The following is a 15,991-nucleotide window of genomic DNA, read 5'->3' on the forward strand; positions in this document are numbered from 1 at the left end:
AGCACCGCCTCCTGCCTGGTGAGGTCGGGGTGCGGCCCCGGGTAGCGTCTGCGACGCTCCCGGTACCACTCCAGGACCCCTCCGTACGTGGTCACCGGGGCGGGCTCCTCCGCCTCCGTATCGTCGTCGTCGTCGATTCCGTCGTTGCCGGTTTCGGTCGTTCGAGGCACAGCGGGTCGCGGGTCGGCTGGGCGTCCTGTCAGCGCTTTCGCCGCCCTGTCCGCGTCCTCGTTCCGGTTGGGCTCGGGTCCCACTGCGCCCATGTGGGCCGGGAACCACCGTACCGTTATCGGCGCGCGCATTGGGTCTGGGGCCCCGCACGCCCTCACCGCACTCGCGCACACTTGATTTCTTGCAAAGTTGGTGACTGCCGCTCGGGAGTCGCTCAGTACTGTCGTGCATTGCGGGATCGAGAGGGCAAGCGCGATGGCCAACTCCTCCGCCTGCTCCGCCGACCTGGCCCGCACGCTGCCGGCCGTGACGAGCTCGCCCGTCGTTGCTCTGACTGCTGCGGCCACGTACGCGTGTCGTCGGCCCGGGTATCGGGCCACGTCCACGTAAACGGCTCCGGTGTCGTTGGAGTACGTGCCGGTGAGCGCTCGGGCTCTGGCCAGCCGTCGTTCCTTGTTCTCTTGTGGGTCCATGTGCTGCGGGAGCGGTGGGACCTGCAGTTTCTCGAGCAGGACCCGCGGAAGCGGCAGCCGGTCCCTACCCTCCTGCAGCCGCGGCCTGTGTCCTAATCGTTCTAGGATCGCCCTGCCCGTGCGCGTTTGCTCGAGGCGAGCCGTCTGCGCTGTTTGCTGCGCTTCTGCGATCTCTTCTATAGTGTTATGTATTCCTAGCTCTAACATCCTTTCCGTGTTAGTGTGCGTGTATAGACCTAGCGCGACCTTGTGTGCCTTGCGTATGAGAGCGTTCAGCTTGTTACGCTCGGCGGCGTTCCAGGTGTGGAAGGCGGCGACGTAGGCCAGGTGACTGACGGCAAAGGATTGTGTCAGTTTGAGTGTGTTGCGCTCGCGCATGCCGGCGTACTTGGTGGATATCTTCTTGATGAGCCCCATCGCCCTGTGTACCTTGGTTTGGAGCTGTTGTATCGTGTAACCGTTACGGCGCGTGCTCTCGATGTGCAGTCCCAAGACGCGCAGGGTGTCGACCTTGGGAATGGTGATACCGTCGCTCGTGCGCACGTTGATGTTCGGCTCGTCGTTGTCGGTCTTGTTACTTCGAGGCGGCCGCAGCAGCAGCAGCTCCGACTTGGCCGGGGAGCATTGGAGGCCTGTTCCTTGAAGTTGTTCTTCGACCGCTTCGACGGCCTGCTGGAGCGATTCCTCGATCTCGCCGTCGTTGCCGCCCGTGGTCCAGATGGTGACGTCATCGGCGTATATGGTGTGTCGTACCCTTGGGAGGGAGCCGAGGCGTTCGGCCACCCCGATCATAACGAGGTTGAACAGCGTCGGCGAGATCACCGCTCCCTGCGGCGTGCCCCTGCTGCCGAGCTTCTTCGTCGGTAACTCCAGGTCTCCCGCCACGATGGTCGCGGTTCGCTCCGTGAGGAAATCCTTGACGTATTGGAAGGATCGTTCGCCCATGTTCAGGCGCGACATCTGCCGCAGTATTGCCGAGTGCTGTACGTTGTCGAACGCTCCTAATAAGTCGAGGCCGAGGATGGCCGCTGTGTCTCCGGATCTCTTGGTCGTCCGGTCTATGATTTCGTGCCTTAGGAGGAGCATCGCGTCCTGGGTGCTCAGTCCCGCCCGAAATCCGAGCATGGTGTTGGGGTATAGCTCGTTCTCCTCCAGATACCGTTGCCACCGATTTAGAAGCACGTGTTCTAGGACCTTGCCCACACACGACGTCAGCGATATCGGGCGCAGGTTTTCGATGTCTGGCGGTTTCCCGGGCTTCGGGATGAGCACCGTGCGCGCCTCCTTCCACTTGCGGGGCAGGACGCCACTGCGCCAGCAGTTGTTGTAGTACCGCGTGAGAGACGCGATTGCGCCGTCGCTGAGGTTGCGCAGCTCCTTGTTCGACACGCCGTCGGGGCCGGCCGCCGACTTTCCGTTGATCTTTTGCAGAACCGCGCGAACTTCCCACTCCTCGATGTCCGCGTCGAGTTCTGGGTTGACGTCGCCCTCGTAGCTCGGAAGGGGCGAGGGTGGCGTGGCCGGTAGGTACTTGGCGTCGAGCCGGCGCCGGACTTCGTCGTCGCCGAGCTCTCGGCGGGCCTTGAGGAGGGTTCGCGCCAAGACGTGCTGTTGCGTGCTCTTGGTCTTGGTGTCGTCGAGCAGGTGTCGGAGCAACTTCCAAGTTCGGCTCTTGTGGATTTGCCCGTCGGCCTCCTGGCAGACGGCGTGCCAGCGCTGGCGATTCAGCGTCTCGCAGTGCTTCTCGATTTCTCTGTTTAGCATCGCCACCCTCTTGCGCAGCGTGCGGTTGTGCCGCTGGCCGTTCCACCGGCGTTTGAGGGAGTTGCGCGCCTCGATGAGGTGTGCTAGCCTGCTGTCGACGTCGGGTGCGTCCTCCTCCGTCTCGAACTCGGTGGTGGCCCGCTTCGATTCTTGTAGCACCGCCGCCGTCCATGCCTCAATGTCCTCGATGTTCTCGGGCACGGTGCCGAGGTTGGCACGAAACTTGTCCCAGTCCGTGATTCTTTGTTTGCGATGCGGGCTCGCTCGACTTTTGAGGGGAACGGTGACCTCTAGGATACAGTGATCGCTGCCGAGCGTCTCCAGGGTGTTTCGCCACCTCACCTTCTCGTTGTTGCTGAAGGTGAGGTCCGGGTTGTTATCTCGGCGCACCGTCGACATGTCCTGTCTGGTGGGGACCGTGATGTCGTTGGCGAGGTGGTACCCTGCCGCCTGAGTCTCTGACAGGAGGCTGCGACCCTTCGCCGTGTCGTATTGGTAGCCCCAGGCCGTGTGCGGGGCGTTGAAATCACCGCAGAGCAGCGTTGTTTGGTCCCCTGCCAGCCGCTTGATCTTGCTGATCAGCGTGCCGTAGCGTTGTTTCGCGTATTTGGGTTTCGTGTACGCGTTCATGATGTACACGTGCTCCTTTCTGGCTCGGGTCTTGGCTCCGATCACCACTTCTATCGTAAGGTGTTCCACGTTCGTGGCGTGCAGGAGGCTGTGTTCGAGGCTGACCATGCCCTTCTTCACGAAAGTGCAGATGCCGCCGCGCACGCGGGCCCCCTTCTCTGGAGTCTTGGGAAGTGCAAAGGCGTAGGAGCGGTATCCCGGGATTTTCGGGGCGTGCTCGCAGTGCGTTTCTTGGACGAGGATGATGTCCGGTCTCTTCTCCGCGCGTGCAATGTGCTGCAAGAATGTCGCTCTCCTTCCCCGGAACCCGTTCGCGTTCCACTGCCAGATGATGAGTTCGTGTGTCTTCTCCGCTGTCTTTATTGTCATTACGGCTGTGCTTCAGGAAGCGGTATTGGCTGCGGCTTCGCCGTGAGCTTCTTGTAGATTGTCGTCATCATTTGCTCCATGTTGGTGAAGCGGGTCTCTAGGTTGGCCAGTCTAGCCGACATGTCTGCCTGCGTGGCCTCGAGGGCCGATAGGCGCGTGTTGACCGTCTCGAATTGCTTGGCGCACGCGTCTTGAAAACTGTGGAATTCTTCTTTGGTCACGTATTGTTGCTCGCGGATCTTTGACTTCAGTGCCCGTCTCTTCTTGGTCGGTTCGCTGTCCGTGTCCATTTCTTCCCGTGGAGCGTCGCTGCAATTCGCCGCGACGTTTTCAGGCGTTGGGTTGTTGCTTTCGGAGGTCTCTTCAACCTCCTCGGGCTCGAGTGGGATCCGAATCGGTGGAGGGGGCGGCGATTGTGGCGAGTCCCTTGAAACCGTTGGGGTTCGCGGTGGGAGCTCTTGCGGTATCTTGCCTGCGAGTAGCAAGTCCAGCTTGCGATTTAGCGCGAGTATTATCTCTTCTTGCCTCTCCATTTGTGCTCTCAGATGCATGTTTTCGTGGCGAACGTCTTGCAGCTCTCGCTCGAGTGCGGGGTTGCCGCGACTCGTCGCGCCAGCTGTCACCCTGGCCCACGTCACGCCCGTCGCCGGCTGGGCCTGGCCGTTTCTGTTGTTCTTTGCTCCGCCCACTGCCGCTGACGCCGGCGCCTTAACGGACCCGCCTACTTTCGTCCTCGGCGCCGCAACGGGGGCGTGTACTCTCGATTGCAGCTGTGGGAAGGTTTCCACTGTCTTTTGAGGCGGCTGCTGCTTGGCCTCTTTCCGCTGTTGCTCTTTTGCCCCTCGCCTTTGGAGTACCACGTGGGGCACCTTGAATCGGTTGAGGCAGCCCGTGGCTCCCGTTGCGTGAGCCCCGTTGCAGAGCTTGCAACGAGGCTTACACGTGGCCTCGTGGTTTGGCTCCGGCTCGCGTCTCCCACACGCAAGGCACACTTTAGTCTCCGGGTTCGGACAAACGTCTGCGCGATGCCCTAGTTTCCCGCAGCACCGACAGAACTCGTGGTGCTGCCTGTACAGGCTACACCGCACTATCATGGCCCCGTACTTGATCGAATTAGGTACTCTAGATCCCTCGAACGCCACGATAACCGTGGTGGTATTTCCTATTCGGTGGGCCTCTAGTGCCAAGGGGTTGGTTTGGTTTACGATGTTGTTCTGTAGATCCTGATGCGTCTCCGTAGTGTCTATGCCTCTAATGATTCCCTTTACTGTGCCGTCCGGGGCGGACACGTACGCGAAGGTCTCGTACTCGGCATTGCCTATGCGAAGCTGCCTAATTTGCACGTAGCTACGAGCGCGACCCTCGTCGGGCGTGCTGATTACTATGATGTTCTGAGTCGGATTCGTACAAATAGTGTCCATTCTGGATTCGTGCATGGTAACCCCGGCTGCTGCGAAAATGGCTGACATGAGGCGCGTGGCCTCCGTTTTCGCTACGTTAAGCCCGCCGCGCGGACGTATGATAATTTTGGTCTCGTGTCTCGGTAGCGCCACGGGCATGCGCGCCGCTCTGCTAAGTCTGGCAGTCACTTTCTTAGCGAAGCTATCGCTGCCTCGAGGCTGCGAGGCTGCAGGAGAAGAAGGAGGAGCCGGCTTACCGAGGGGTGCTGCGGCGCGGCGTCGAAGCCTTCTGCCGGCGGTGATCCAGCCGTCGTCGTCCTCCGTCTCCGTCTCGTGCGTCCGGTCGTGCTCGCGTTGTGGAGGTAGAGTCCGTTCGTTGCTCTCGAATTCGGTGGTGACGTCGTCGCCCTCGTAGTCCATAATCGCCGGGGCCTCTCCGTGGGTGTTCATCTCGTCGTGAGGTACCACGGGCGCAGCCGCCATGGCGTGCGCGCGGGGTCGGGGACGGGCTAGGCCTAACGCAGGCCTGGCTGGTCCGCTCCGCTGCTATCTCAAGCTGTGTGACGACGGCCCGAAGCAGTTCAAGGGCAGTTCAGTGCGTCGCGTGAGCGTGTGCCCCGTCTTCGGAGCGAGCGGTGAACGAAGAGCACGTGAAGAGGGTAGGGAGGCGACCGCAGCTACTTGTTCGTTGTGCCGGTAGCAGCGGCGGCTTTGTTGCGAGCAAGCTCGATTTTGGATGACTGCCGTCTTTTATCTTTAACGTCAACGTGCTCCAAATTAATTGAACATATTATTACCAACCGTATTATTCAATTCCTTGAAAGACACTCGGTTCTAACAAGATTACAACATGGTTTGAGGAACAGCTATTCGACTGTGACTCAACTGGTCACTGTCACACACTAGTTCGCGAAGGCCCTTCAGATAGACATAGACATATTCAGATAGACATAACTTTTCTTGATCTTAGCAATACATTTGATAAAGTTCCTAAGGACAAATTAATTCAAACGTTAACACTATAAATCTTCCAGAAAGTTTAGTAGCATGGGTGTCTAGGTATTTGATGATTAGACAGCTATATGTTTCGATTGATGGTCATGCCTCGAGCTGTCTTCCCGTCACATCCGGAGTGCCCCAAGGTAGTGTTCTGGGGCCGTTGCTTTTTCTTTTATACATCAATGATATCGTCACTGTAGTTACACCCGCCACTCATATCCGGCTGTTTGCAGATGAATGTTTTATTCCGTGAACTCTCAAGCATTCAAGATCAAATAGAGCTTAACACAAACCTGGACAATATTGCCGCGAACCATGTATGCGTTTGTTTGTTTGTTTATTATTTGCTTGTACCGCCCGGCTGCGCCGGTCTGTGTTATCTTCCATTCTTTCTTTCTTTCTATACCGCATGTGTTATCTCTTCTGATAGGGAGAGCGTTCCGAACTAACGTGAACAGCCTAGAATATTCTTCTTTGTTCTGGATGTAAATCGAGGGTTCCAGAAACACTCGCGCGTAAAGATAATAGCCTGCAGAGCAGACGCCGCGGCTTTAATTCGAATTGTCGCGCTCGCCTTCGCACGTCGCTTTGTTGACTGCTGCTTCGCCGCCTGTATTCTTTGAATTGTTAGGGGAGGACAAGCTCGCTCCAATAAACTTCTTTTCCTTCAGGACAACTGCGTCGTCTCTGGCTTCGCGATAACAGGTACAGTTGGTGCACTGAATGTGGCATGGTTGTCAACGCAGAGAAAACTGTTTCCCTCCTCATAACGTGTAAAAAATCTCCATTCGAATTTTAGTACACACTGAGATCGTGCGTTGCGAACCAAGGCAACAGCTTCAAAAACTTAGGAGTAACGTTTACTAATAACTTTCTAGTAATATTAATAACTCCTGGAACTTGCACATCGACAAAATCTGCTCCTCCGCTTTTCGAAAACTATGTTTCTTTAGACACAAACTTCGTAATTCGCCACCAACTGTTAAACATCTTTGCTACCATTTATACGTTAGACCAAAACTTGAACATGCTGCTATAGTATGCGATGCGTACACCAAAAATAACACCGATAGATTGGAAAGGATTCAGAGGAAAGCAGTTAGGTTTATTTTTTTTTCAAAATTTTGTCGCAAGGATTTTCCTTTATAATAATGATTTCCAATAATATTCCACAGCTTCAGTTAAGACGACAGAAACTTCGCCTCGATTTTCTCTGCTCACTTACTAACCATGAACTGGCTATCGACCCCTGCCTGTATATATCCGCCCTGACTACAAGACACCACCACCAAAGATCGCTAACACTGTACCATACGCATACTGATACTTAAATTTTCATTTTTCCCATTTACCATGCCTGAGCGTAATTCCATTACTGAGCCATACTCGTTAAATTCTGTATAACCCTGTTTTTTGTTGTTGTTTGTGTTGTTTTTGTTGTTGTTGTTTGAGCCAGACATCATCACATTCCACGATAAAACATAAAAAAAGGATCATAAACGAGATATTTTCAATATCGAATAACGTATCCAATATATACGTAAAAAAACTTTAGCCTTTTGACCTTAATTGCTGTTTGACCTTATCTGTATATCATGGACGGTATACTGAAAAGAAGGACATGCACGTATACGTCATGGGTTCTCCCCATTATAAAGACAGAGTCATTTGAAACAAGACTATTCCACGAAGGTAAAGTATTGTTTGCGTGATTTAGCCGGATACACCAATGCTCGGAGTAAGCATCTCTCATCATTTCCTTTTAATCATTCGACTGTGCAGGTGACGATGGTGCTCGCGTCGGCTGCGCCCATGCAGCGACTGGTGGGCGACGCGTCATCTGCCGGCGAGACCATGAAGAGCGTGCGGGCAACGCTCACCATAGGCGGCACCATCCCCCCGGCGACGGTGGACAGCATGCGCAGGGTGTTCGATCTCTGTGCCCTGTGCCACGCCTACGGACTCACTGAGGCCGCTGGGCCGGTGCTGATCCCTCCCGTCCGGCAGTTCACCACGGCTTTTCTCGGGCACGCCTGTCCTGGAGTGCTCGTCAAGGTCAGCGCGACGGACGCGGGGCTTCGAAAAAACTAATTCATTTTCGCACATTAATTCAAAGGGACGCGAGATTTTGTTCTTTTTGAAGGAGGTGCCTTGGGTAACTATAACAGCTTCGTTTCAACCATGAAGACCGTTTTCTGCCCGATAAAACGCCAAGAATGTCAAGAAACTTTAAAATATCGGGATGCAGTGATAATATAGGGAAATGTAGCATACTGTGACCGTGTTTATATTTTTATTCATTTCTTTATTTATTAATACTGTAGGTCTTCTGCAGACCCATACAGAGAGCCGGCATACAACATCCCAGGTATCTAATTAGATACAAAGTCAACGAAAGTAATACTTCAGGGGACGATAAACGGAACAGCGGAACACTTTCAATAGCAAGTGCATCAATAGTACATTGGTACTTATCGCATACACGAGAAGAAAAAAATATCCTAGTAATCACGTGCTATGCAAGAAAAAAATATGTACAAAAAATACAATGCGGCACTGCAAGACACGTTTTGCGCTATCAAAACAAGAACAACAACAAATAACTATACAGGCTCCGCTTCGTGCTCCACAAATGAACAAAATTGATCAATATTTGTACTATTGTCAGCTTCGCTTACGTTATCGTTTACGTTACCGTGTACAATGATTGCGGGAGCCGACTGCGCGTGTGCGAGTAGTTACCGTGGACGGTAGCTAACACTCCTTGTCGGAACAGGTTTTACCGTAGCCACCCGCTTTCTGCGCCGGCGAAGTGTTACCTCGCGTCTTGATTACAGTAAACGCACTGCGCTCGGCGCTTGTTTCTTGGCACAGCCGATAAAAGTAGTTTTATTTGATGTTGTTTATTACGTTATCCTTGTTGAATGATGCTCAGGAGCGCGATAAACGAGGAGTTTTGTCAGATGCGGGACCACAATGGCCTTGTACTTGTGCTAATTCTCCCCCACCTCAAACACTACGGAAAAGTTACTGAGCTCACCAAGCATTCTACGCCTCCAAAATGGTGCTGGGCAGGATAATGTATGTTGGTTGTTGCGTGATCATAAAAGCATATGTAATTAATTTTAGGCCGAGATAATGAGCGCAGGCATGAAAACGAGTTTTGATGTCAACTGTGACCAGTAGATTGCGGCATCAACACCATGTTTTTTTTTTTTTAAATCTTACACTAGACGAACGTACAATGTTCTTGTTGCGTCTGCACAGCCGTGGATGCCTGCCGACGATTTCTTCAAGAGGGAGGAACATTGGCAGTAGCTCGGGCGTCGGAGAGAGCAGTGGCCAGCGTTCTACGGGTGAGGCGCGCTCGTGCCACAGAACCCATGCCTTTCTCGGGCGCACATCATTGTCGTCTTCTGGCGACATATCAATTCTTACCCCGTTAGAAGAAACAACTAAAAACAAAGTCTCCATAGCGATCTGGAGGCCACCTAGCCTCGGGTGGTCGCAGTTTCCGGGTGGTCCCTGCTTGAGACGTCGATGTCGATGGTTGGGGGGAAATATGTGGAGTATCCAGCGAGTCCGGTAGCAGTGGAACAGCGGAACTCGACGGCGTCTCTTGCCTTGTGTCAGCGAAATCGTCTGCTGTGCTCCAGTCCATGGGCGTCCTGCTCTGTCTCGCTTTCTTGATGTGGTTGAGATGACGGCGAACCTTTCCAAGGGCACTTTTTACCAGCAAGGATCGTGGTCCGACGCGGCGATTCGCCTTCAATCCAATCTGGCTTTCTCAGGAACTGTCGGATCAGCAACCTTTCCCCTTCGGCGAAGCGACGTGATTGTTTGTTTTTTGCAGTAGTTGCAGGAAGCTGTTGGAACTTGCATGTGTCCGGACTATGTTGTGCGTCCTAACGCCAAGAACGTTGGTTCTTCTTTTCGACGTAGCTGCTGGAGCGACTTGTCGTTCCCGTATCGCAGGTACTTGTACTGGCTTTGTGGATCTCTCTTTATTGAGCCTTCACATTTTTCTGGTCTTCAACGGCGTTTTCAGCTCACAATGCAAAATCAAAAGCTTTCTTGAACGTCTTTTCTGCGACTAGCCGTTGTTGGACCTGCTTGTACCGAAAACCACAGACAAAACGATCACGCAACATTACGTCCAGGGGTAGCATTGACGGATTCGCAGCCGCATCTGTGCTGGTGCCAAAATTATAATCCGCTGCTAATTTCTTGAGCGTGGCACGTAATCACTGACCGTTTCGTCGTGCCTATGGTCCCGTTGTTGGAAGCGTGCTCTGCAGAAAACTTCAGAAGGTTGCGCATCAAAGTAAGCCTTGAGCACGTCAACGATGCCATTGTAATCCACTTCGCTCGGCTGCTTGGGTTGAACGAGGGCGCAGACGATGTCGCATGTTCGTTCCCCGCACAGCGTTAGCAGGTTAGCGCGTTTCTTGGAAGCGTCCTTGATGTCGTTAGCTTTGAAGAAGAATTGTAGCCTTCCACACCAGGATCTCCAGGAGCCGGAGCTACCGCTGAATTCGGGTAGCCGACCGAAGTCGCACGTCACCACGTCGTTCCGTTTCTTGAAGTCGGCGAACTGCCGGTGAAGTTTCGGTGAGTCCGCAGTCTTCCTCGTCGCCAAATTGTTGCGTCTGCACAGCCGTGGATGGCTGCCGACGATTTATAACAACTCAAGAGGTAGGAGCATTGGCAGTAGCTCGGGCGTTGGTGAGAGCAGTGGCCAGCGTTCAGCGCGTGAGGCGCGCTCATGCCACAGAAGCCAGCGCCTTTCTCGCGCGCACATCATCGCGGTCGTCTTCTGCGGACATATCAATTCTAAACAAGCATTGTATTCAAACTCCTAACAAAAAATTCAGTGATTCAAGCTATTTCAAATGAAAGCGCATAGTTTTCAGCGGCAAATTTGTGCCACGGCCGGACTGGAGGAGCGGCGAACGCGCACTTTGAAAGTGCGCGCCCGCCGCTCTTTCAGTCCGGCCGTGGTTGTGCGTCATTTGTTCGACATTTCCTCCTCAGATGTCACTAATTGCGTTACAACGTAAGCCGTTAAGACGGAATACGGAAACCGCACGCAGTCTGCTAGCCTAATATGCGTTCGGTCGTTTCCAGAGGTAAACGCAAACTCCAGCTTCCGGTATCAGGGTATACGGTAACGTAAACACAATGACGGTATTGTAAAAATCTCTAATATGACCGAGATGAACGTAAAATGGGTCATCACTAAAAACGCAGTTTTCAGTGTGTTAACTGCTCGTTAGCATTGAAGTGAGGCAATCCAACAGAACTAGCTGCCCAGCCATGTTTTCAGGCTGTGACTTTGGCCGGCGACCGCCAGTGGCGGAATAAGGATACTGTGACTTCTTATGGAGGTTTCACCAGAAGGTGGCGGGGGAGTCGCAAGTGCTTCATATCTTTTCTTTAATGCTTCGATTATTTGTTTAGAGTTCCCGCTAAATTCGATTGCATTGTTAGTGAGACAACGAAGCCTCTTCAGTCATCCGAACTTGTATTTTGTCTTCATGACCCTTTTAGGATAGCATGTTTGCATGTCTGATAAACGAACAAAAAACCAGAGGGATGATTCGAGCGTGGCAGTTTCAATTGCACATACACTAAGAAGGTGTTTTGTCTCCCCCTCCCACCCAAAAAAAGAAAATCAGTCGGAAATTCGATTAAAAGCCCTACGGCTCCTTAGCTAACAAAGTCAGGACGGGAGGCGGGAAGGTCCTTTGCCTTCCCTATGAACGTTCATTTTAAGCGCAGAAAAAAACGGGGACACAGTAGACAAGGGCAAGCGGTACTTCCAACTGAATTTTATTGAATCAGGGTGAAATATATAGCAGCAAAAATACAAGAGTTACAAAAAAGGTTACGATTATAAAGATATTAAAATAACGGAATCGCTTTCCGGTGTCCCACACGTGCCAGTCATTGCCACGACCAGTTGTGTTTTAAGAACGCTGCCTCCTTATCGGACAAGGCTACTGATTTCATGCTGACACACTCAAAATCGCCTAATTGCATTTCAGCTGCCTCCACTATCTCATGCGTGCACTGATCAGAGCCGTGAAACAATATCACACATTTTTTAAAGTATGACTCACACTTAGGGCATTCACCGCAGTGAGTCGACAGGTTACCATCCTTTCTTTGTGCGCTATTTTTATGCTTACGTAACCTGGAGTTGACGCACCGTGCCGTCTGCCCTACATATACCCTTCCGCAGCCTAACGAAACACGGTACACAACCCCTCTATCGCATTTCACGTACTTTTTTTTGGTGTCCAACGTTACAGCCAGTATTTTCTTTTTGTACAGGACATGTATTTTGTACAGAACCCACTGGCCATCCACCCCCTGTTAGCCCTCTTGTGTGCGTGGCTGTGTATGTGTGAGTGCGTGTGTGTGTAAATAGGCTGCAGGTAACCTGAGAGCGTATGTATATAGTCTGTACATAGCCTTTTATACATAGTCTGTACATAGCCTGTTATCATACTTAATCAACAATTCCCTCTCACTCCTTCTTCCCCCGGCGAGACCTGTGCCCTCTACCGAGAGGCAAAACTTCGCCCTGTAAATATTTTCATGTTAATAAACACTTTCTCTCTGCAAAGCCTCTCGAGCTTTATTGGTTCGGACATTCCAACGTGAACGCCAGCCCTCTGCCCTATTTTCTTTAGCCGATGTGCGGTACCGTGCAAATAAAGTATAACCGCCGTCTTACGGCGCTCGTTGCAGTCATGCTCACTTGTTTCGGCAGCTTTTATTACCTCACCAAGATGGCAAGCTAGGCGAGTTGATATTGGTTCATGGTGATAGAAAATAGCCAGCGCAAGGAAGACGAGGACGAGGAAGTCTGTTACCTTCCTCGTCCTCGTCTTCCTGGCGCTGGCTATTTTCTATCACTTTTATTACCTGTTTTTCACGCCTGCGGACACCCTCAACGACTGCCACAATGACGTGTTCAGGATACCCTGACCGTCATGTTTTCAGGATGCCCTGAGCCTCATGTTTTCGGACAACCAAGTTTGCTGGAGTTACGCACCCCGCAGCCAGAAGCCCCTCTTGCCATTTAGCTCTGCACACACCAAACTGGTGAGACCATCAGTAGCAACGATGTGCTTCAACAGTGCTCTAAAGAACTCCTGTGTCCATCACGTGCAGAGCGCTGTGGAGGCGCAGGTCTATCGGCTGAGGCGGTCAGGGTATCCCGAACACGTCATTGTGGCAGTCGTTGAGGCTGTCCGCAGGCGTGAGAAATAGGTAACAAACGCGGCCGAAACAAGTGAGCATGACTGCAACGAGCGCCGTAAGACGGCGGTTATACCGTATTTGCACGGTATCGCACATCGGCTAAAGAAAATAGGGCAGAGGGCTGGCGTTCGCGTTGTAATGTCCACACCTATCAAGCTCGAGAGGGTCTGAAGAGATACATATCCTATACAAAAAGAACATACCGGCTGTAACGTTGGACACCAAAACAAGTACGTGAAATGTGATAGAGGAATTGTGTGCCGTGTTCCGTTAGCCTGCTGAAAGGTATATGTAGGGCACACAGCACGGTGCGTCTACTCCAGGTTACGTAAGCATCAAAATGACGTGCACAAAAGAAAGGATGGTACCCTGTCGACTCACTGCGGTGAATGCCCCAAGTGTGAGCGACACTTAAAAACTCTGTGGCATTGTTTCACGACTTTGCTCAGCGCAGACCTGAGATAGTAGAGGCAGCTGAAATGCAACTAGGTGATTTTGAGTGTCAGCATGACATCAGTAGCCTTGTCCGATAAGGAGGCAGCGTTCTTAAAAAACAAGTGGTCGTGGTAATGACTTGCACGTGTGGGACAGCGGCAAGCAATTTCGTTGTTTTGATCTGTATTAAATCGTAACCTTTTCTGTATCTCTTGTATTTTTTCTGCTATATATTTCACACTGATTCAGTAAAATTCAATTGGAAGTAGCGCTTGTACTTGTCTACTGTGTCGCTGTTTTTTTCTGCGCTTAAGATGGACGGTATGGAATACCAACTAGCCCGAACGCAAGCCCTTCCCTATGAACTCCTGCAGACAGGACGCGGCGATTTTTTTAACGTACGTTCTGAAAGCAGTTTGCAACATAACCCTGTGTACTTCATTCTGCATTATCCCCAGGTAGTCGACATCGACACGAGGGACCCTCTCCCAGCCGGAAAAAGCGGGGAGATCTGTGTTTATGTCCCCACCGTTATGATGGGTTATCTAAACAAGCCTGAAGCTACAAAAGAAGTGCTCGACTCGGAAGGATGGCTTTTGAGTGGTAAGTGGCCCTTTGTGGAAAGCAAATCGCACATGATAGTGCAAATTTTTTATTGCTTTTCGCAACAAGGCAACAACAGTCGAAACAACCAAGAACACGTGTCTGGTGAAATTAGAGTACTGTCATGAAGAAATATCATTACGATCACTAGGTACGCGACAAGTAAAATGTCATTTAGCTGTGTGCGCTTGAAGGCTTCCTTTCAGCCTGTTGCTTTGCTGTATTCGAGGTGTTCGGCGAGCAGCGCCACCATAGTTGCCAGCTCCGCAGAAGTGCCCACACTTGCAGGCACCTTGTTCATTGCAATCCACAGAACCGAGCCCATGTGGGCTCGACCCAATTGTTCCTCCGCTGTGCGCGGCGTGCCTACGTATAAGTAAAAAATAATCCAGGCTGCTGAGCTCCCATGCAGGTTGTTTTTGCGCCTTTGCAGCGTTTTGACACTTGCCATCGTAACCCGCACGCGCACCACAGACCTAATTGCAATTTCGCGGCTCAAATCGTGGTAAAGCATACCTAACACATATAGAAGATTCTCATCGCTAACTGCTTCACTTCCAGGATTTTCAAATCGTAAACTTTTTGAGCCACTCTCTGAGCATTCACACACAAATCCTATTGTTAAGCACACTATATGTGCCCCAACGTTTTACCCTACGAGAATTCCCGTTCAAGTATGAATTTCCCCCGAAATCAGATTCTATGCCCAACTTATTTTAATACCCGTCTGAGCTAATATATTCGCCTCACTCTTAAAAATAGCCGCTGGTGGGCTTCACCACTACACTCCGGAGTGGCTAATTATCGTGATCAAATGTGAAAATTTGGCGAATGACGAGGCCCAACATGCAATTGGAGCAAAGTATACAGTATATGGGCTTTGGCAACAGCGCATACGCCCGCTTTGCGACAGTTTTAAGAGTGCTGGGTGCTATTCCAGAAGGCCCGAGTTCTGCCTACTCCCGAGTTTCCAGCTGCTTAGTTTATGAACGAAACCGGCGTAATCACGCGCAGTACGCCTGGTATATTCAGCGCGCCGTATTTGGGCTGCTTACTGTGATAAATTGCGGCTTTTGCTATCTTCCGCATGCAGCACCACCTGAAATCGATCTGCAATACTCATTCCCTAGCATAAACTACTTTACTCCACCACTACTTTGAAATCCCCAGCCTGGCTGTTGGTCACGCCCGGCGCGGGGTGGTTTGTTTTTCCCGGTGTTTCGTTCTTCCAACAACTTATGTTTGCTACGTCGCTTGAGGGAAGACCCAGTGCCGCTCTGCGCAAGCCCAAACCACGAAAACAGAGGGGTTAACTGTAGCGAACGGAACGCGCCCTGCTCCCGACCATCAAATATGGCTTTTGTTTACGGAATGGTTGAGGGTGCACGGCAGGCGCTTATCAAAATCGTCCCAATTCAGCCTGTCAAGAGCACGTTTGTGCATTGGAGAGGGCGTTCTATACGTTTAAGTTGTCTCATTCGTCATCGAATGTGTTTTGACGGTGTATGAAGTAGGCTGCCGTGGGAAAATAGTGCCGTCTTGGCCGCTCCTATGGGCTCGCACAAGAGTGGACCGCAGTTCGGACCGAACACCCCCGCGAATGTGGCATCATTGACACACGGCAGCCTGGGTATCTCATTTTCGCTTGGCGCTCAGTTCTTGTCGCTCCTAGCGGGCATCAAATGATGACTTCGCGGCTACGACGCTACACCATCGACAAAGTCGGCGCCATGGGTGGGTGTGGTTTCGGTCGGTACGCTGTGCCCTTAAGTGGGATGGGTGCGTTTGATTAACATTAGAAATCGGAGAGAACTTTGATATGGTTTTGCACGACCGTGGTGAACCCCGTGACGATCGTGGCAGCAGCTGCTTTGG

General features: G+C 51.9%; 1 protein-coding gene across 3 annotated transcripts in view; it reads left to right on the top strand.

The window, feature by feature from the left end:
* Positions 1-15,991, top strand: part of LOC144141994 (uncharacterized) — a 132,958-nt gene that overhangs the window by 81,211 nt on the left and 35,756 nt on the right. For 2 of the 3 annotated variants that reach the window (XM_077673422.1, XM_077673423.1), the window contains one exon: positions 7,589-7,861. In XM_077673422.1, the coding sequence (XP_077529548.1) occupies positions 7,589-7,861 (273 nt within the window). Of the gene's footprint in view, positions 1-7,588; positions 7,862-13,971; positions 14,117-15,991 lie in introns of all 3 variants that reach the window. The other variant, XM_077673425.1, reaches the window with a different exon arrangement.

Source organism: Haemaphysalis longicornis, unplaced genomic scaffold, assembly GCF_048455015.1.
Source record: "Haemaphysalis longicornis isolate Haplotype H1 unplaced genomic scaffold, Haemaphysalis longicornis Haplotype H1 scaffold_6, whole genome shotgun sequence".
NCBI lineage: Eukaryota > Metazoa > Arthropoda > Arachnida > Ixodida > Ixodidae > Haemaphysalis > Haemaphysalis longicornis.